This window comes from Heterocephalus glaber, unplaced genomic scaffold (genome assembly GCF_053883595.1).
Source record: "Heterocephalus glaber isolate CG9 unplaced genomic scaffold, H.glaber_assembly_v1.0 deba00000943, whole genome shotgun sequence".
Lineage (NCBI taxonomy): Eukaryota > Metazoa > Chordata > Mammalia > Rodentia > Bathyergidae > Heterocephalus > Heterocephalus glaber.
In genome coordinates this window covers 11892328-11911530 of record NW_028258175.1, presented here as the reverse complement: position 1 = coordinate 11911530, position 19203 = coordinate 11892328, and the positions used below count along the sequence as shown (strand labels likewise).

The window sequence follows — 19203 nt, the reverse complement described above, 5'->3', positions numbered from 1 at the left end:
AGCTCTGCCGCACAGAAAGAGCATCGTTTTGCCTGAGCAAGCAGTTGTCTTTGTGTTTTGCACCTCTGGTGCTGTGCAGGGTGCACGGTCAGCCCCAGTCCCCGCATGCTGACTGATGTGAGCCCGTTTACGGGGAGCTTATGGAGACAGTGCCTTCCCATGTGGCGAGCAGTGGTGACCTGGGCCTGACTTGTCCCCAGGGCCAGCCTCTCAGCCCCTGTCCTGCTCTCTCGGGCGGAAACCCACAGAGCCTCTGAGTGCAGGACGGAACTATCCATCATGGAGGGGAGACGGGGACCTTTAGAGCCCGAAGTGTGGCCAGTACCCCCGTACCCGTGACCGAGCTGGGACTACAAGTATGCTAGACACTGTTTTTCCATTTCCTTCAGTGCTCTCACCTTCTGCCTTCCACTCCCAGGGATCCCAAAAGGAGCTGTTGAACTTGACTCAGCAGGATTATGTGAACCGAATAGAGGAGCTCAACCAGTCGCTCAAGGACGCCTGGGCCTCGGACCAGAAAGTGAAGGCTCTGAAAATTGTCATCCAGGTCAGGCTTGGTGTGTGGGCCCCCCCCCATTTCCTGTGTAAAACTCCTTAATTGGGGTTTTCAGAAGCCTGCCTTTAGGGTCTTACCCTCATTTTTTCATCTCTCTCATTTGCACGTATTTCCTCTGAAAGACCTTGCCTCTGAATTTTGTTTTTATGATTTGGCTAATCCCGGGATGCTGTGTGCAGTTGCATAAGTTGCGTGCTGCACATTTCCAGGAAGTTCTTGACCCCAGGTTGCAGAGTTAATGGTCCCCCTGGGCTGTGCCGTTCCTCTGCTCTGGTACAACTGCTGACACATTTATGATTTGTACACACTAAAGATGGAATAGCACTTTCAGGTTTCCTTGACCAGGTTGGCTCGCCATCTTTGGGATTAATGGTGTGTGTCTCTGATGTGTGCATTTTTAAGACATAGTCCACATGATTGTGTGATGAGGAAAACATTCTTGTGGTGTCAGGAGAAAGACTTTCCCCGAGTTCTCTTTGTTGATGCATTTGTTGATCTTGGATCAAAGAGCAAGTCCTGTAGAGAAAAATTCATGTGTTACCATTTTCACACCACAGTTACAGGATTTCCAAGTGGCCATTATAGTTCAGCCAGACAGACCTCACTCTGACCTGACGTCATAATGACGCGACCTTTGCCTTCCCACCCATCTCTTATGGGAGACATCTTTGCACTGAACACTGGAAGTATCGGAAGATGACTTCTTGTACTGCAAGGGTGATCTTTTTTGCAGTTTCACGGCAGGAGGCGAACCCGAGCCCATTTCTTCGCAGTCCCTGTTCCTTTACTACGTAAACCCCCAGAAGATGTCCCTGTCACCCCACATGCCTGCTTACCTCCAGTCGGCCACTCCAAATTGACCAGTGCGGTGGCAGCGTCTCTCCACAGATAGTCAGAGTGCAGAGCTGTGACTGCTAGAGGTTAACACCTGGAGAGATTGGACTCACGTCTTCTCACACAAATAATCACAGCATGTTTAACTGACTCCACATCTGGCTCATAGGAACAATTCTGTACGACACATACAAAGTGCAGAATCTGAGGAACCAGCCTAGTGGGCCTTATTTGCTTTGTAGCAAAGGCTTTTTTGCAGGGAGAGTTTGGCAGTTTTGTTCAACGATATTTTACATATCAAAAAGTCCACCCAAGGGCTGGGAATGTGGGTCGGTCTAGCATGCTTGAGGCCCTGGGTTCCATCCATAGTGCCACAAAACAAAAAACAATGAAACACTCATTGTACGTATATATTTCTTTTTTTCTTTTTTTTTAGTAAATCAATAGAATTGTGTGACTATCACACACACTTGTTTGAGAATATTTTTATACCTCCCTAATTCCTTCAGGACCATTTGCAGTCCAACCGTACTGCTACTCCCACACCAAGACCAGAGACCCACTTTCTGACAATAACTCTGCCATTCATGGACCTTTTGTATATCATTTGTTATGTACAGTGATGCCTCAGTTCACGAACTTAATTTGTTCTTTGGTTTTTGAAAAGATGGCCACATTTGTGTTTGTGTGTAAAAGATGGCTGTGGTTGTGTTTGTCACCTGATGCAGAGTTTGCAAATAAAAACAAAATTTTGCCAAATGCTTCTGTTTATGAACCAAACTGTCTGCAAACAAAAGCATTCATGAATCAAGGTACCACTGTACTGTATTCTTTTTCGTCTCATTTCTTTTACTTAGCTTAATGTTCTCCATGCCATATCATGTAGCAATACTTTGTTCCTTTTTTCCTGCTGAATAGTATTCCATTGTATAAATAACTACAATTTTGTGTGTCCATGAGCAAGTTGGTGGACATTTGGTGGTCTCCACTTTATGACTATTGTGAACAATGCTGTTTTGAGTATTTGTGTGCAAATCTTGGTGTAGACTTAGTTTGCACTTCTCTGGGGTGAGTACCTAGGGATTGCTGGGATCACCTGGTAAGGATATGTTTAAGTTGATGAGAAACTGCCAAAGTGCTCTCCAAAAGCTACGTGGTTTCCATTCCCAGCAGTATGTGAGGGTGTTGGGTCCTCATCTCCAGCACCCTCATCGTGCATTTATGTACATTCTGCCGGCCTCATGTGACATAGTGGCTCACTGCAGTTTTAATTTGCAGAGCCCTAATAATGACGTCAAACATCTTCTTACATACTAAAATAGCCAGTGTGTATCATCTTTAGTTTAATGTCTAAGAACTGCCCAATTTTTAGATTATCTTTGTGTTCATTGTTTTATTTTTTATTATTTATTTATTTTGGTGGTGCTGGGGATCAGTCCCAGAGCCTCAGGCATACGCAGGTGCTCTGTCACTGAGTCACATACCAGCCTGTCTTCATGTTGAATGTATTCTTCATAGATCCGTGTGCGTGCGTGTGTGTGTGCGTGTGCACGCATGCGCTTGTGCACACTAGGAGGTGGACCCGGGCCTTGTGCATGCTAGGCAAGTGCTCTCCCACTGAGCCACACCCCTAGCCCTTTTTATTTTGAGACAGCATCCAATTAGTTGCCCAGGCTGAGGTTGTACTTGCGACCCTCCTATCTCAGCTGCCCAGAGTGCTGGGATTACAGTATGGCTCTTGCCCTTTATAGTCTTGATACAAGTTCTTTATCAACTCCAGGTATCCACTGCTTAATGACAGGGACGTGTTCTGAGAAACGCATCATTTGGTAGTTTTGTCGTGGCAGAGCATCACAGCGTGCATACAGAGACTTAAGGTGGCTACAGCTGTCACCGGGTAGTAGGGTCCTATGGAACCCTGTTGTATATGCAGCCGTCATACTGTTTCATGACACATGACTGTATATGACCTCCTAGGCTGTGGCTTGTCTTCATTTTCATAACAGTAGCTTTTGAAGTACAGAAGTGTTTTAATTTTAATGAAATCTCACTTGTTAATTCTCATTTTAGCTGATGCATTTAGAGTCCAGTCTAAGAACTGTTTGACTAACCCATGGTCATGAGGATTTTCTCCGTGTGTTTTGCTAGAAGCTTTATAGTATTAGTGCATACACTTAGGCCCATGGTCTGTTTTGAGTTGGTTTTTGTGTCTGAGATGAGGTAAGAGTCCAAAGCAGAGTGGTGGCAAACCTATGGCATGCATGCTCTAGCGGGCTGTTTGTATCAAGAGCTCTAAAAGGTTTGCCATCACTGGTCCAAGGTTATTTTTTGCAAGTGTATGCGTAATTGTCCCAGCAGCATTTGAAAAAAAGACCCTTTTTCCCCCCTCGAATTGCCTTGGCAGTTATATCAAAACTCAGTTGACCGTAAAAGTAAGGGTTTATTCCTGATTTCTCAGTGCTAATTCTGTCGGTCTCTGAGTTTGTCCTTACACTGAGTTCACGCTGTCTCTATCCCTGTAGCATTGTAGTACATTTTGAAAGGTTGTGTAAGTCTTTTACCTTTTATTCTTCTTTCTCAAAATTGTTTTGCTTGTTCTGGGTCTTGTGCATTTCTTTTCTTTTTTTTTTTTCTCTTGTGCATCTCTTTGTGAATTTTAGGATCAGTTTGTCAGTTTCTGCAAAAGCCAAAAGTAGCAACAACAACCTCCCCCACCCCAGGCTTTTGATAGGCATTCTGTTCCATATGAAACAGCCTGCTGGTGTGTACACTGTGCCATCTGTGGATGGGTGTGTGGCTCTGCCTTTTGCTTTTTCATTATTATGAGCAACATTGCTGGGTGCACATCTGGACACATCTGCCGGTGCCTGCATGACGCCTTTCTCCAGGTGAGGAACCTACCTGGGCAAGGTCTTGCTCAGCAGCAGCTAGGTGCTGCCTCAGGTTTCCCAGATCCTGAAGCTGTTTCCCCGCAGCCTGGCCAGCGTGCTGTTGCCATCCCTACTAGGAGCAGAGTGGGAGTCTGCTGTTCAGCATTCTGCCACCATTCAGTGTGAGGTGTGAGCAGACTTTCTGTTTTCATTTTTCCAATGTAGGAGGCAATAAAGTCATTTAATTGTAGTTTTAATATACTAATAAGATTGAGCTTTTTTTCTGTTCGTTTTGTTTTTTTAAGACAGGATCTCACTATGTAGCCCAGGCTGGCCTCAAACTTGTGGTGATCCTCCTGCCTCAGCCCCCCCGAGAGCTGAGATTACAGGCATGCACCACCACACCCAAGCAAATTGAGCATTTTGTCATATGCTTATGGGCCATTGGGTTTTCCTTGTCCATAAAATGTCTTTTGTTTATTTCTTTTGCCCATTATGTTAGTCATATTTTTCCCTAGCAGGTTTTATAATTTTTAAAAATATATTCTGGTTAATAGTGGTTTTCCTTCTCAGCCACTGGTCTTTAATCCATTTGTTCTGGTTATTGAAATATTTTTTTCAAAAATATTAATTTTAGACAGCTTAGTGTCCTGAAATATTAGAATCCTGCTAGTTTCCTTGTTCATTGGAAACAAATAGAAAACATCTCTTCAGGGTTTTTCTACCAATGTTAGAAGTTAGTAAGTTTAATGGCCTGTATTTTAGGCAGAGAAACATATTAGTTGTTTAGGAAATGCTGATAGCATTTTACACTTCACTGAGAGCATTAACAAATCTCAGTGTCCAAGCTGTACCCCAGACCAGTTTAATCAGAATTTCTGGCTGGCAGGACCCTGGCACCAGTACTTTCCGGTGTTCCATAGAGGATTCTGAAGTTGAGAACAGTTGGTTATAGGATACTCACCCCACCGAGTGTGCTGGGTAGCCCTAAACCTGCATCTGCAAGCTTTATTTTGTGCAGCAGTCACCTGGAGCCCTTATTAAAACCCTGATTCCCTGGTGCCTCGGCTGGAGGCTTTGACCAGTAGGTTTTGTGGGGAGCAGCAAATTTGTACTTTTAATGCATACTTCAAGGTTCCTGGTTCTTAAACAGATAAGTTAGGAAGTAGCACCAAAGCTTTCAAAGCGGTGGGATCTTCAAAATAGTGATTGGAACACACTCAAAGAGGGCCATAATTTGTGTGTCTCCTTGCTGGGTGGCTTAAACCACAGGTGGTTCAGGCACGACTGTGCCGTCAGTGGCTTTTTAGTAATTTTATTAGTAAAAAGACCCATACAAGTGATTAGATCCATGTGTACCACAAAGCCACCCAGTGGGACAGTCGCGCCTGTACCACCAGTGGTTCAAGCTAGCAATTCACAAAATTATTATGACTTTAATTTTGGATTTTAAAAAAGTTTGGTCCCTGTTATGTTTTATAAAACATACGTTCTATGTGGCCAGCTTGGGAGAAAAGCAGTGCAGAGGTTTGTGAAGTCAGCTCAACACCTTCCGCTTGAATCTGTGTGTCTGTCCTCATCCGTGGAGGTTGGTCTTCCCCTCGAGACTTGGAAACCAGTCCTGGGTAGGAGCTCAGGGATGTCACGTCCCCAGGAACTGAGTGCTGTGGATTATCAGCAGTCCCAAGAAGGCAGAGTTGCTTGCTTGTTCTTCCAGTTCTCAAATCTGGGGCAGATGTAGTTGGAACTCTCACAAAGAGCACAGGAAAATCACAAAGCAAGGCATCAGGAATTGGAAGTCTGCATGCATCCAAATGCCACGTGTCAGCACTATTGTTTTAACAGCTTACACCCCCATCCGCCCTAGCATCTGGGCCATAGGAGGATGGTTCATAAATCAGACATGCTGTTTACTCTTAGGCGTATTGTGCTTAGGAGAAACTCCGTAATTCTAACAATTTAGATATTGAGTGACAGTGCCGAAGTGGAAATACATGTCAGCCTGTCTCTTGACCTGGTCAGCCTTTTAACCATTTTCTGCGTATTGGAAATGCATATGAAAGAACTTTTCTAAATGTAAAAAATCTTTTTTTATTTTTTTCTCTTATTTGCTTAATTATGTGAGACGGGATCTTACTTGTAGTCTAGCCTGGCCTCAAACTCATGATCCTCAAACTCTGAGTTCTGGAATTACAGGTGTGCACCACCTGGCTAATTATTTTATTTTTATGCGACATTTTCCAATCTGAAGATCAACTGTTGGGATAATAAATTACAGGAAAGTTATTTGGTTCCTTATGCTGGCTTTGAAATTTATAGACTTTCATGGCATTATGTTTAGTTCTTCTGAGTAGAAATAGCTTTTTGGCCTCTAATTACAAAGATATCTTAGCCTGGGGTGTTGGGGCCTTGTTGGGTGGCTTCAGTCTTCCCTTAAGAATCCTGATGTAGGCCAGGGATTTAGCTCAGTGGTTCCACCGCCTGCCTCGCAAGCGCAAGGTCCTGAGTTCGATCCCTGGTACCAAAAAAAAAGGAATCCTGAATGTAACTGGTCTGGTGGCACAGGCCTGTAATCCTAGCACTCTGGGAGGCTGAGGCAGGAGATTTGCAAGTTCCAGCCCAGCCTGGGCAACTTAGTGAGACCCCCATCTCTAAGTAAAAAAATTTTTAAAAAGTGTGGGGATGTGGCTCAGTGCAAAAACCCTGCATTCCATCTCCATTCCTGAAACAAAACAAAACAAAACATGAATGTGTAAGCAGCCTTTTGGCACCAGTGAGAGTGGAGGGATTGTGCGATGCAGTCAGAGCTGGACCACTCCCAGCACTGAAGATCATAGTTCCAGAGAAACACTTCCTCTTGAAGCTTGGCGTGTTTCCTGGAGAGGGCAGCTAGGGAATAAGTTTTAACAGTTGAGGTAAGTTTAAGAAGGCTTGGGTATTTACTTCTTTGAAAGGAGCATATAGGAAGCCTAGCCAGGTGCGGTGCTGCGTGCCTGTAGTCCCAGCATTGTTGGAGACTGAAGCAGGAAGATCACAGGTTTGAGTACAGCTGGGCAACTTAGTGAGAGCCTGTCTCAAAATCAAAGAAAAAAGAATCCAGACCAAACTGAACTAAACCAGAGGAAGCCAGGCTGGAAAACAGAACAAAGATTGTTCAGATGAGAGGCCTGTGGTGCAGAGATGAGTACTGAGCCCGGTTCCTCCAGGAAGACCCTTCTGGATAGGGCTTCCTCGGTCCTGGGGCAACGCTTCCCAGAACCTTCCTTACGGGGCTCTGAGTGAGGAGAGTCTGGGTTCCTTTGTCAGAAGCACAGTGGTTTGCTTATCATTACATCCTCCTTGCCTAGCACGGGGCCTGGCACAAGGTGGTAAGCGTCCTGTTTATAGAAATCATTAATTTTCCAGCCCTGGAGGGTCCCAACCATGTCAGACACGGCACAGTGAAGTTTCTTTCCTTTTCTCCCTTTCATAGTGCTCAAAGCTTCTTTCGGACACAAGTGTTATTCAGTTCTACCCAAGCAAGTTTGTCCTCATCACCGACATACTCGATACATTTGGTAAGTACCATGTTCATCTTATGTCTGGGGAATGTTTTTGTTTTTTCAGGAATTAGGTAGTAGAGTTGCTTTACATTAGGTTCTGCAGTGATTTGAGTAAGAAGGTAAATTATGAGGGAGACCAAACCATGCCTGCATGCCCGCTAACAGGGATACTGTGGTCTCATACATTTTTATTTTTAGTGGACATATTGTACATATTAAGTACATTGTATGTATATACATAAATGCAGTAATTACACATGTATATGGATACAGCGTGACATTTCAGTACATGTAGTTACCCCGTGGTGTGACAGAACATTAGAGATTGTTCCTCCTGTCCACCTGCAGGGCGTGGTTTTGAATGGCAGAACCTTGTGTACCGTTTTCTCCCATCTCAAGTTGGGCAGATGAAGGGAGTGGATGAAGCTGAGCAGATTGGGGAGCACAAGTCCTGTCTAAGCCATCTTGTTCTTCTCCCCCACATGGGCATCCAAAGCTCACACTGTGCAGAACAGAGTGTGTTAGGCAGCTTTTTGTCGCTATAACAAAATATCTGAGATGATCAGCTTACGAGGAGAAAAGGTTTATTTGAACTCACAGTTTTGGTGGCTCAGGTCTGTGCTCCTGTGGATACATTGTTTGGGGGCCTGTGGGGGCACAGGAACAGCATGGAGGCATCATGTGGTGAAGCGAATCTGCTTACCTCGTGGCCAAGAACCAAGGGTGAGGAGTGGGCCGGTGTGCCACAGTCCCCTCAAAGGAACATCCACGGTGGCCTCAAGGCCTCCCAGAGGTGCCCCCACCTCCTAGCGGCCACACTGCAGACCAAGGTCCAGACTACGTCCTGAACTTGGCTGCCCTGCGGGGTTCCTGTCTCAGGGTTGGGAGCCCATGGGCCTTGGTGCCGAAGCTGGAAATAGTGTCCCCCGCTGTGAAGCACCGTCATCCTCACCAGTGCCTTGCTGTCCAGGTGATGCTCATAGTCCCTCTGAGGTCCCCTGCATCCCCATGGCCACCTGAGCCCACAGTTCATGCCCAGGCAGAGGAGAGTGATCTCTTGAAGCCCAGTAGAGGAGGAGCAGGAGGCCCCTTGGCCTACCGCTGAGTAGTGCTTGGTCGGGCTAGAACATCCTGCTGTTAGTGGTTTGCCAACCAGGTGACCCCTAAGCTATATGTGGTGTGCAGAATGCGGGTGGCCCCAAAGAAATGGGGGCTGCTGTCGTCTTCTGAGAGCTGAACACACAGGACATCAAAGCAGAGGCATTTGCTGTCTTACCAAGGCTGAGCCTGGGTAACCCAGCAGTCTTGCCTGTAATTCATCGAAAGATCTGACGTGACAGGAAACAAAACGTCAGCCAGTCAGTTCTGCACATCCCAGGCCTGTCCACGAGACCGGGGGCCTGAGTGTATTAGCTAGAACAAGTGACAGAAAACCTAACTAACCCGGGAAAGAGGGGTATTTATTGGCTTATGCTGAAAAATCCAGGAGTAGTTTCTGGCTTCGGGTACAGCTGGATCCAGGAACTCAATGTCATCGGGACCTTGTCCTTTTCTAGTGCTTGCCCTTGGCTAGTTAGCTTCATTTCCGAGCTTCACTATGTGCCCTCCGCTGCTGTCAGCTTTACGGCTCGTGGTCCCGGGGCAAGGAGAGCTGCTTTGTGCACACACCCCACCCGCAGTGCATCTCACTGGCCAGGCTCGGACCCGTGTCATGCTGCGAGCCCCCATGGGGTCTGTGCTGATTTTCCAGGCCAGGCTGAGCCTGAAAGAAAGAAGGCGCCGCCAGCCCCCGAGAAAGGGGATGGGTGCTAAGTGGGCGAGTGGGGGGCGGGGGGCAGGGGCAGGTCACACAGAGGTGGCGCGGAGTGTACAGGGCTGGGTCAGCGGGGAGCGGGGGACACAGATCCCTCCCTTTGTGGCATCCGTCTTCCAGGAAAAGATGGAGACCTGGGCAATGGCTGGTCAGCCCCACTGTGTCAGGCAGTGATCAGTGCTATGAGGAAACAGCCAGCAGCAGGGGGAAGGGCACTGGGGCGGGGGAGTGGGCTGAGTAAGCAGGGGCTGGGGGAGGCCTGGCTGGGGAGCGAGGTGAGCAGCAGCGTGTGAGAAGGAGGTGAGGAGGGAGCCGCATGGCTCCGGGGCCGGAGGCCAGGGCCAGGCGAGGCTGAGAAGCAGCCAGTGCCGTGGGGTAGGGGCAGGCCTGCTGGGCTTGGAGAGCCCCGAGGAAACCCAGGTGGCTGGAGTGGCAGGAGCAGGGCGAGAAGGCAGAGCGCACACAGCCAGAGGTCACGGGGCCGTGGGGCCCCTGGAGGATGTGGGCTTCGACTCCGAGGTGTGAGGCCCCAGAGACGTGAGGTGCAGAGCCCCTTGGGGTTTTACCAGGCTCTGCCTGCCTGTGGGCTGGGTGGACTGTAGGTGTGCGCTGGAGTGGAGTCTGCCCAGGGGTCCTGGCAGCTCTTCGGGTGCCGGCCAAGGGCGGTGTGGCCCGGTGAGGCAGTGGGGATGGGGAGGAGCTGCATGAGGGTCTCAGGGCAGGGGCCGGTGTCCGCCACTCCGCCTCTGCTTGTCCTCAAGCTCGCTTCCCTCCCGGGCGTGAGCCCTGAAGTCAGAGAGCAAGGCCAGGGCTTCTCGGGCTCTCCTGGTGACCCTTCCCCTGGTCTCCTTTGCTGGCCGCCTTCGTGTGAGTCAGCACCTCTGAGTGAGACCAACTGCCCACGGCCCTGGCAGCATGTTCACCTTTGGGTGGCCCCGTGCCCAGTGCCCCATCCCAGAGAGCTGAGCAGTGAGGTGGAGCTGCTGTGCTTCCCCATGCTGGAGAGTCGCTGGGCTGCCATTGAGGTCATAGTGACAGACTCTCAGCAGATGCTCTTAGCAGCCCTGTGAGGTAGCGTGTGTTACCATCCCCATTTTACAGATAAAGAATCTGAGACCCAGAGACACAGGTAGCTTATCCCAGGTTTCCAGCCTAGCATGTGGCTGAGCTGGGACTCACTCAGGGCCCTCTGCAGTCAGAGCCCTGCATCTTCTCTCTCATACGTCGCCTGTGTGGGCACAGTTTTGCACACCAGGGAAGTTAGCAATGCAGGTCCCTTTGGGCCAGCATTTTCATCCCCGGGAATTCATCTCATTTGTAAATAGCAGGAGATGGAAACAGCCCAGTGGCCATCAGTAGGGGACCAGTTAAACAGGCCATGACACATCTCTACAGTAGAGGACTCCGTGCTCTGAGGAGGAAGGGGGCTGCACTTGGGTCCCCAGAGGGAAGATCCCGGGGGTGTTGTAAAGTGGAAAAGCCAAGATACTGGACCTCTGTGGAGTGTGTTCCTTTTTTAAGCAAGAAAAAGTTAGAATGTGTGTTCCTCCTGTTCTCTTGAGTGTGCTAAAGACACGCAGTATACGCAGGCAGCTAGTGCAGCAGGCCGCTCTGAGAGACGGTGGAAGACGGGGGACCGGGGGACGTCACTCAGCGCTGTCCCGCTGTGCTGCATGCTGAGCCATGGGAGTGTTTTCTTCAGAAGCAGTGTGTGAGGCCCCCATCCTTCCTGTCCGCTTGAGGCTGACCGCTCATGGTGTGGATCTGTCGTGAGTGCTCGTCCTTGGGCCTCGGAGGCAGCCCACACCAGTGGGTGCTCACGGAGACTGTTAGGGTTTGGGGGCCCCGGGTTTCCCTTTTTTAAAGAGCAGGAGTGGAATGTACCTTGCTTGGATGCCAACCCTGGCTCCTGCGTCCGTCTTCCCACATGTCGTCCCCTCTGCTCCTGGTGGTGCAGGGCAGGCGCCTCACGGCTGCTGGTGTGACTGGCACAGGTCGGAGCATCTTGCTGTGCAGGGCTGTGGGACACAGCCCCGGGCTCCCGAGATGCGCATGCGCAGGGCAAGGCGCGTGGCTGTCTTTGCTTTACTGGGGCCTCATGAGAGACCACAGGCACAGACGGGCTTCTGGCTTCCCCCCGCCTCTCCCCCTTCAGAGTCGTGTGCACGTGAGCCTCAGTTTCTCCACCTGAAGGATGGGATTTGCATAGACCGATGGTGGCGAACCTGTGGCACGCGTGCCACAGCAGGCTGTTTGTATCATTGAAAGCTCTAAAAGGTTCGCCATCTCTGCCCTAGACCCTACCTCTGAGGGTTTCGAGAGAGAATTAGAGCACAAAAGAAGCACATAGTGTTTTCCCTCTTTGGAGAGTTAGTTGGCAGGATCTGCAGTAGATAATTTGGAATGGTGCCTGGCACAAAGTGAGCACTCAGAAAATGCTGGTTGTTACCTTTGCTGTTTTAAAATCTAGGTTACTGCTTCTAGTGCAGTGATGGCAAAGCTTTTAGAACTTTCAAAGATACAAACAGCTTGCTGTGGCATGCGTGCCATAGGTTTGCCACCACTGCCCTAGTGCGTAAAGAAGTACATCAAGAGCGAGGAGGGGAGTGCACTTCTAGAATCCTAGCACTCAGGAGGCTGAGGCAGGAGGATTGCAAGGTTCAAGCCCAGCCTAGGCTACATACCAAACCCTGTATAAAATTTAAAAAAAAATCAAGAAAGGAACTTAAATCTAGGAATGGGTATTATTTCTCAAAACAATTGTCTACTAGTTTCACAAAGAAAAATCATTTGTTTGGCCAAAAGTCATTTTGTAGAATATGAATTTGAGCCAGGAATGACGGTGCTTGTAATCCCAACACAACACTCGGGAGGCTGACAAAGGAGGATCAAAAATTTGAGCCTGGCCTGGGCAATGTGACAAATTAGTGAGACATTGTCTCAAAAAAAGTGGGGTTTTTTTTAAAAGCATGTTTATGTCAGGGAGTCTGGAGATGCAGCTCAGTACAAAGGCTCTGGGTTCAGTCCCCGGCACAGCAAGAAAACAAAAAGTGAAGGTGAAATATGAAAGTTGTATTTTTTGTAAAGCTAGTTTGAGTGACACAGCAAGCGTTTGTGTGGGAAGTAAAGGGGTTTGGTGCTCAGTCTGCTCTGTGTACCTTCTGCCCCACAGCCCTTGCTGTGTGATGGGTGAGGCAAACCCCACACAACCCAGAGGCCAGAGCTGTGCTCCCGTGGCCCAGGTGATGAAAGCACGGCCTGCCAGGGAGGAGGAGGCAGGAGGTGCAGGGAGCTGGGGCCCCTGTCAGGCCTCCCACAGCGTCAGCTGGAGCCCATGGGGCAGACCTGGGCTTCACATCGTGGCTGCACATTGGGCTCACCCGGGAACCTTTACAGACTCTGCCGAGGCCCCAGCTGTGTCCTGTCCCAAGCTGTGAGGAGGGACAAGGACATGTGCAGCTTCTCAAGAGCCCCGCGTGCTGAGTGTGCAGCCAGGTCTGAGAAGCACGAGTGTAGTGTGAGGCGTTCCCCTGTGTCTCCCTCCGTCAGTGGCTCTCATGCTCAGCTTCCCAGCAGGGTGGTTCAAAGCCACAGTCTTAGGCCAGACTCGCCATCCAGAACATTCGATTTCATTAGTTCTAAGGTGGGCCCAGGAATGTTCCTTTCCAAAAAGTGTCACTAGGTGATTGTAGTGTAGGTGTCCACCCTGGGAGAGGCACCACAGTGGCGCCTCCTAGCTTGGCCTTTTCCTTACTTCATTCTAACACTATGTCTGCTCTCGATGACGTCATTTCATCCCAGGTCCTTGACCAGACATGATTTTTACATCCTTCTCATTTTCGAGATGTGATACTCTTCATTGCCCAGAATAATGGGGTTATGAAAAAGAATACAGACACTTTTAAATTGAAGGTGATGGGGGGCAGAAAAGGAAGAGCTGTCATTTTACCCCGTGTAGTGATGATGTTTTCCAAAACACATGCACAGAATAGTTTTTCCTCCTGGGTCAGGGGTTCAGACTGCCTGCATATTGTAAATAGTTTTTCAGAATACAGTAGGCCTATCTGTTTACGTATTATCTCCAGCGGCTTTAGTTCTGCCCTGACAAAGCTGAGTAGTTGGGACAGTGACCTGTGACCTATAAAACCTACACTCCATCCATCTGCCCAGCAAGCATCTGGCCCCTGCTGGATGCCAGCCTGGGTCGGGTCTTGGGCATGTGGCAGTGAATGAGCCGAGCACACTTGCTGCCCTCATGGGGCTTCCTTCCTGGTGGAAGCTCAAGTCCAGATGCTTCTAGGCACCGCTGGGGAGGTCCGAATGAGGGAACAGGCTGGCAGGAGAGTAGTGGACAGTAGTGGCAGTACAGAGGCCATCAAAAGAGGCAGCTCCTGAGCCGTCCGCCTGGGTGTTGTCCTCTAGGGGTATGGGCACATTTTTGCACATCATATGTGAGGAAGCAGATTTTTCACAAGAATCCTCCCAGTTTCCCTATTGGTAATGAATTCATAAATTGCTGAAGAACCTTGTGGGCCCTCAATATATGTCAAATACATCTGGTTTCAGGCTGGACTCAGCCCACTTGCAGCCTCTGATTGAAAATTGAATGTAGCATAGAATTTAGAATATTTTCTGTGGAGTGCATGGAGAGAGCTGAGGCTCTGTTAGCTGTGGGTTTCATTCAAGACTGAAAGGTAAAATGATCACCGTTCTTCTCTCAGAAAGGAAAAGTCCCTTCTCTCATTAAAAACAAAAAAACTCAATAGGAACATAGTTTAAAGTTTTGCCCACTAGATGGCAGTGTTATCACAAGTTAAAATGTTCCTGGGATAGGCCATGTCTGTGTCCCCAATTGACACACGTTTATTTAGTGTTTGCCTCTGTGGTGTGTGATGCTAATACCATATGTCCTTTTCCCCCAGGAAAGCTGGTCTATGAGCGCATCTTTTCCATGTGTGTGGATAACCGCAGCACCTTACCAGGTAACGCTAGCTTTTAGGCAGTCTAGGTGGGATTCTTTTTTTTCCCTTATGCTTCTGGGGATTGAACACAGGGCCTTCGCACTAAGCTACATCCCCAGCCTTTTAAATTTTTTTATTGTGAGACAGGGTCTTGCTAAGTTGCCCAAGCTGGCCTTGAACTTGTGATATCCTCTTGGCTCAGCTTCCCAGAGTGCTGGGATCACAGGCCTGTGCCATCACACTTGACTTCTGGGTATCACTGTACCTTGAAGTAAATATTAGAAGGCTTTATCGAGTCAGGACTTACTGAGAACTGATAAAATTTTACATTTTGGTATGTTAAAAGGGACATGTTTGAAGACCTCTGATCGTGTCAGTCATCCAAAAAATTAGAAGGTTTTCAAATGGGGCTATCTAGGAATTTTGGCAAATACTGGAATGCTGTTTGACACTTTAATGTTTTCCCACATATCTTTTTTTTTTTTTTTTTGTACCAGGGATCGAACTCGGGACCTTGCGCTTGCGAGGCAGGCGGCGGAACCCCTGAGCTAAATCCCCGGCCCTATCTTCCCTTTTTTTAAGAAGCAAATTGCTTTAAAACTATGCATTTGAGAGAACGATGTCAAATAAATCAATAGTAGCAGATGCCTTGAATCGACAGTCTATACCCGAGTAATGCTTGCCTTAAATTTATTGCCAACCAATTTGAAGTCCTCGAGGGATTATAATGGGGCCTGCGGATGATGAATTTCTTGTCATATAAATGGTAATGATAGTGAGTCTGGTAGTGCATAACTCAGCTGCAGCCTCCTTTTCCTCTATCCTTCTTTTAACTCACAAGCAGTGCTGCCTGGAAGCAGCCTCATTTGTACAGGTTGGAGCAGCCAGGGTCGCTGTCACCCCTCCTCCTCTGCTCCTGACAGCAGTTCTTCCCAGGGAACAAAGAGACAAGGGTAGTGACAGTGACCCAGTATTGGCCCTGTCCGTGCTTTCCTCCTGCCCTCCCCCAGTTTCCCGTTCTGTCCTTCTCCCTTTCCTGTCACCCCCCCCCATCTATCCATTCACCCATCTTTTAAAAACTATGTAATAATGCACAGTCCTCAGAAAGACAGAACTCCCTGTACCTTTGGATCTAAACAGGCTCTTAGGAACCTTCTAGCCTCAGACAAACCCTGTGCAGAGAGTCAGGGACTTGCCTTTCAGTGCTGCAGCCACTGGCCACATGAGGTTCTTGAGCACTTGAGATGTAGCTGTCCAAACTGAGATGCGCTAAAAAAAGGACACTGGATTTCAAAGACTTAGTAGCTCATTAATAATCTGTTTATATTGATTACATGTTGAAATGACGTTCTGGATGAATTGGGTCAAAGTGCATTATTAAAATTAATTTCCACTGGGCGTGGTGGTGCAGGTCTATAATCCCAGTACTCCGGAGGCTGAGGAAGGAGGATCTCCACAAGTTCAAGGCCAGCCTCAACTACATAGTGAGTTCAAGGCCAGCCTGACCAGACCCTATCTCAAAACAAAACAAACAAAATACTTTCACTGGTGCTGCTCTAGAACCTCAGTGTTCCAGGCACATCAAAATTAGGAGATAGAGGCCCAGAGATTTAGGTCAGTGGTTCCGCCTCCTGGCTCGCAAGCACAAGGTCCTGAGTTCGATCTCTGGTACCCCCCCCCAAATTAGGCGGTAGGGAGCCTGAAAAGGTAGACCCCCAGCCCCAGTGGGAAGGTTCTCTCTGTGGGCTAAAGAATTTTGGAAATTTAATCCAATCATTGAACTTACATTTGCCATGTGTTATACCAGCACTAGCAAACTTCAGCCGGAGGTGGAATTAAACCCAAATACATGTTTCCTTTGGCGGCAACAGCAATTTATTTATTAATGTTTTTGTACTGGGGATTGAACCCTGGGCCTCAGGCTTGGTAGACAAGCTCTCTACCACTGAGCTACATCCCCAGACCAGCAATTTTTTTTTGGTTTTTTTTGGTACCGGGGATCAAATTCAGATCCTTGTGCTTGCGCAGCAGGTGACGAAAGCACTGAGCTAAATCCCTGGCCCCAGACCAGCAATTTTTAAAAATCCTTTTTATTATAGATTCTGCTTTGTATTAGTATATGAACTGCTTGTAGTAATTTTCCTTCCTCCTAATTTTCATTGACTACTCAACATTTTAGAGGCAAATTAGGAAAGATTACTTAGAACTGATTCCCTACCCAAACTCTTAAAAGTTCAGAACTAAAGGCTGTTTTCATATTTACTTCCAGTCTTTGCCTCAATATAGTAATTAGCACTTTTATTGCTAAAATTCTTTTCTCCCCAAATGCCTGTTTTTATTTTTCACCTGGAGCCATGCAAACTAGGCTTCTGTTTTCTAGCAAATGATTTCTTTATGATTTTTTTTTCTTTCACTTAAAATCTTTATTTTCATGGTTTTCACTAGTCCCAAGAACCCGAAAGGGAAAGGGGCGTACTTTGCTTACAACTGCCTGGCAATCTGGGGCAATGACTCTTAACCAAAATTATGAAGAAAGCTTTGTGATCTGCTTTGCAGAATTCTGCCTAAAGACATTATGTAGAAGGGGAACTCCTGTGGCATTTGTACTCATTCTTTCCATTTGAATGAAGTCCTGTCTGGTGAATCTAATATTGAGCTCTTTGCCTACAGGAGTTTTAACTTCAATTTAGCTCTCAAGAGTTTACAAAGTGATCAGTGTCTTTTGGGGTCACGAAGAGGACACACAGGTAGCTGCGGTTTCCTCCCACCCAAACCTTTCTTCATCTAGCATGTGTGACAAGCCCATGGACTCCGAGTGACCAATCCATTTGCTTCCAACTTGGATACGGGATTGGTTTGTGGTTCTCATTCCCATTGTCTCTGCAGTTCTACTGTCAGGTTTCCACTGCTGATGTGGGCTCGGGGTCAGCAGGGGTCTTCACTGGCTAGGCTCTTGGGCACTTGCTGATTAAGGCAGTCACATCAGCTCTGTTCTGTAAAGAGGGTGGGCACTTGGCAGGAAGGACTGCTGGACTCATCAGTCACTCCTCTTCCTTTTTTTTGGTACTGGGGATCGAACTCGGGACCTTGCGCTTGCAAGGCAGGCACTGGAACCATTGAGCTAAATCCCCAGCCCTGACTTCTCTTCCTAAAACATCCACAGAGGTTCAGGGTTAGTAAAAGAAGCACCATAAAAGAAAAATTAATGGGAACTAGGAGCAAAACCTCTTCCCTTTGTTACATTGATGTCTCTTCAGAATCAGTTTCCAAATTCTGAGTGCTTTTTCCATGTAGCAGCCCAGGCTCCCAGGCACAAACCTTATGTCATGCCATGCCATTCCTGTGCTCAGAACCCTTAGGGAGTTTCTGTTGCACTTAGGAAAAAAACTCAGAGTCATCACCAGGACTGCAGTCCTGTGGTACCTCCTTGTGATGCTTGCTCCTCCCCTTCCTGCTCATCTTCTTGGCTTGCTGTCTGTTCCTTGGTGATGCTGATGTCATACCTACCTCAGGGCCTTTGCACTTGCTATTCTCTCTCCTTGAAATACATCCCCTCCTCATTTATGCACAGCTGGCTTCTCTTGGTAATTCAGGGCTTAGCTCAAATGCCATCTCTGCAGAGGCCTTCTCTAACCACCCTATCAAACCTACTGTCACTCAGATCATTCTAATGTCTAATTCTTTTGTGATACTGAGTGCTATTTGCTGTTACCTTGTTAGTTTGCCTGCTTATCCTTTTTTCTGTTTATATGTTTTCTACCCCTGCAGTGTCGGTAAGTTGCTTAGACTGGGCTTGAACTTTTAATCTTCCTGCTTCAATCTCCCATAGTGCCTGGATTACAGGCATGTGCCACCATGCCCAGCTTTTAGTTAGCTTTCAAGGCATTTGTGTTGCACAAATGAAGTAAGGGAATATATTCTTCAGTTTGCTGTGAGATTTTAAAGCCTTGTATAACCAAGTCCTTTTTCTGAGTCATCTCTGGAGCTGGAAGGAAAGCCCAAAGACCTTGTGTTGGTACGTGCAGATTGTCATATAGCCTGTGGTCAGTGTGCCTATGCAGGCTGTCTTGCCTTTAGCAAGAGTTCCAGCCCCTTCAGGCAACTGAAATCACTGATTTTCTGCCCTTTGCCAAGCCTCAGTTCCTTCAACTGGGAATCAAGAGATTTTATGGGTAACCTCAAAAAAACCAAACAGACTTCAGAGATCTGTTTTTGCTTTTGGACTATAAACTGCATGATTCCTTCATATGAAGGGAAATTAGCCCCACCTTCCCTCTTCCAAAAGACAAGATTGACAGATGAATTAAAAATAACTTTTTTCTTTTCCTGTGGGTAGTCTCTTGAAACTTAAGGGGGGAAAGTTACTCTGAAGTATGTAAGGGTTCAGGCCAAGAAGGTAAAAATGGTCCTTTTCCATCTTTTTAAAGATGGCAAGCCAAGGGTTGCAGATTAGTTCAGTGGTAAAGTTTTCAGCTGGCATGTGCAAGGCCCCAGTTTTGATAACCAGCACTGGAGGAAAAAGGAATCAAAATGGTAAGCCAGTAGTTTTCAAATGACCAAAGCATGCCAGACATCCAAAAATAGATAAATACTTGAGATTGCAGTTTGGGGACATCTGCGGTTGTGA

At 47.6% G+C, this 19203-nt stretch overlaps 1 protein-coding gene across 9 annotated transcripts in view; it reads left to right on the top strand.

Annotated features, from left to right (window-relative positions):
• The window catches only part of Vps35l (VPS35 endosomal protein sorting factor like), a 122722-nt gene that overhangs the window by 18386 nt on the left and 85133 nt on the right, over window positions 1-19203 (top strand). For all 9 annotated transcript variants that reach the window (XR_015450404.1, XR_015450403.1, XM_087208928.1 and 6 more), the window contains 3 exons: window positions 419-547; window positions 7733-7817; window positions 14538-14597. Coding sequence is in view for 7 of the 9 variants with exons in the window: in XM_087208928.1 (XP_087065054.1) it covers window positions 419-547; window positions 7733-7817; window positions 14538-14597 (274 nt within the window). In the remaining 2 variants the exon portion in view is untranslated. The remainder of the gene's footprint in view (window positions 1-418; window positions 548-7732; window positions 7818-14537; window positions 14598-19203) is intronic.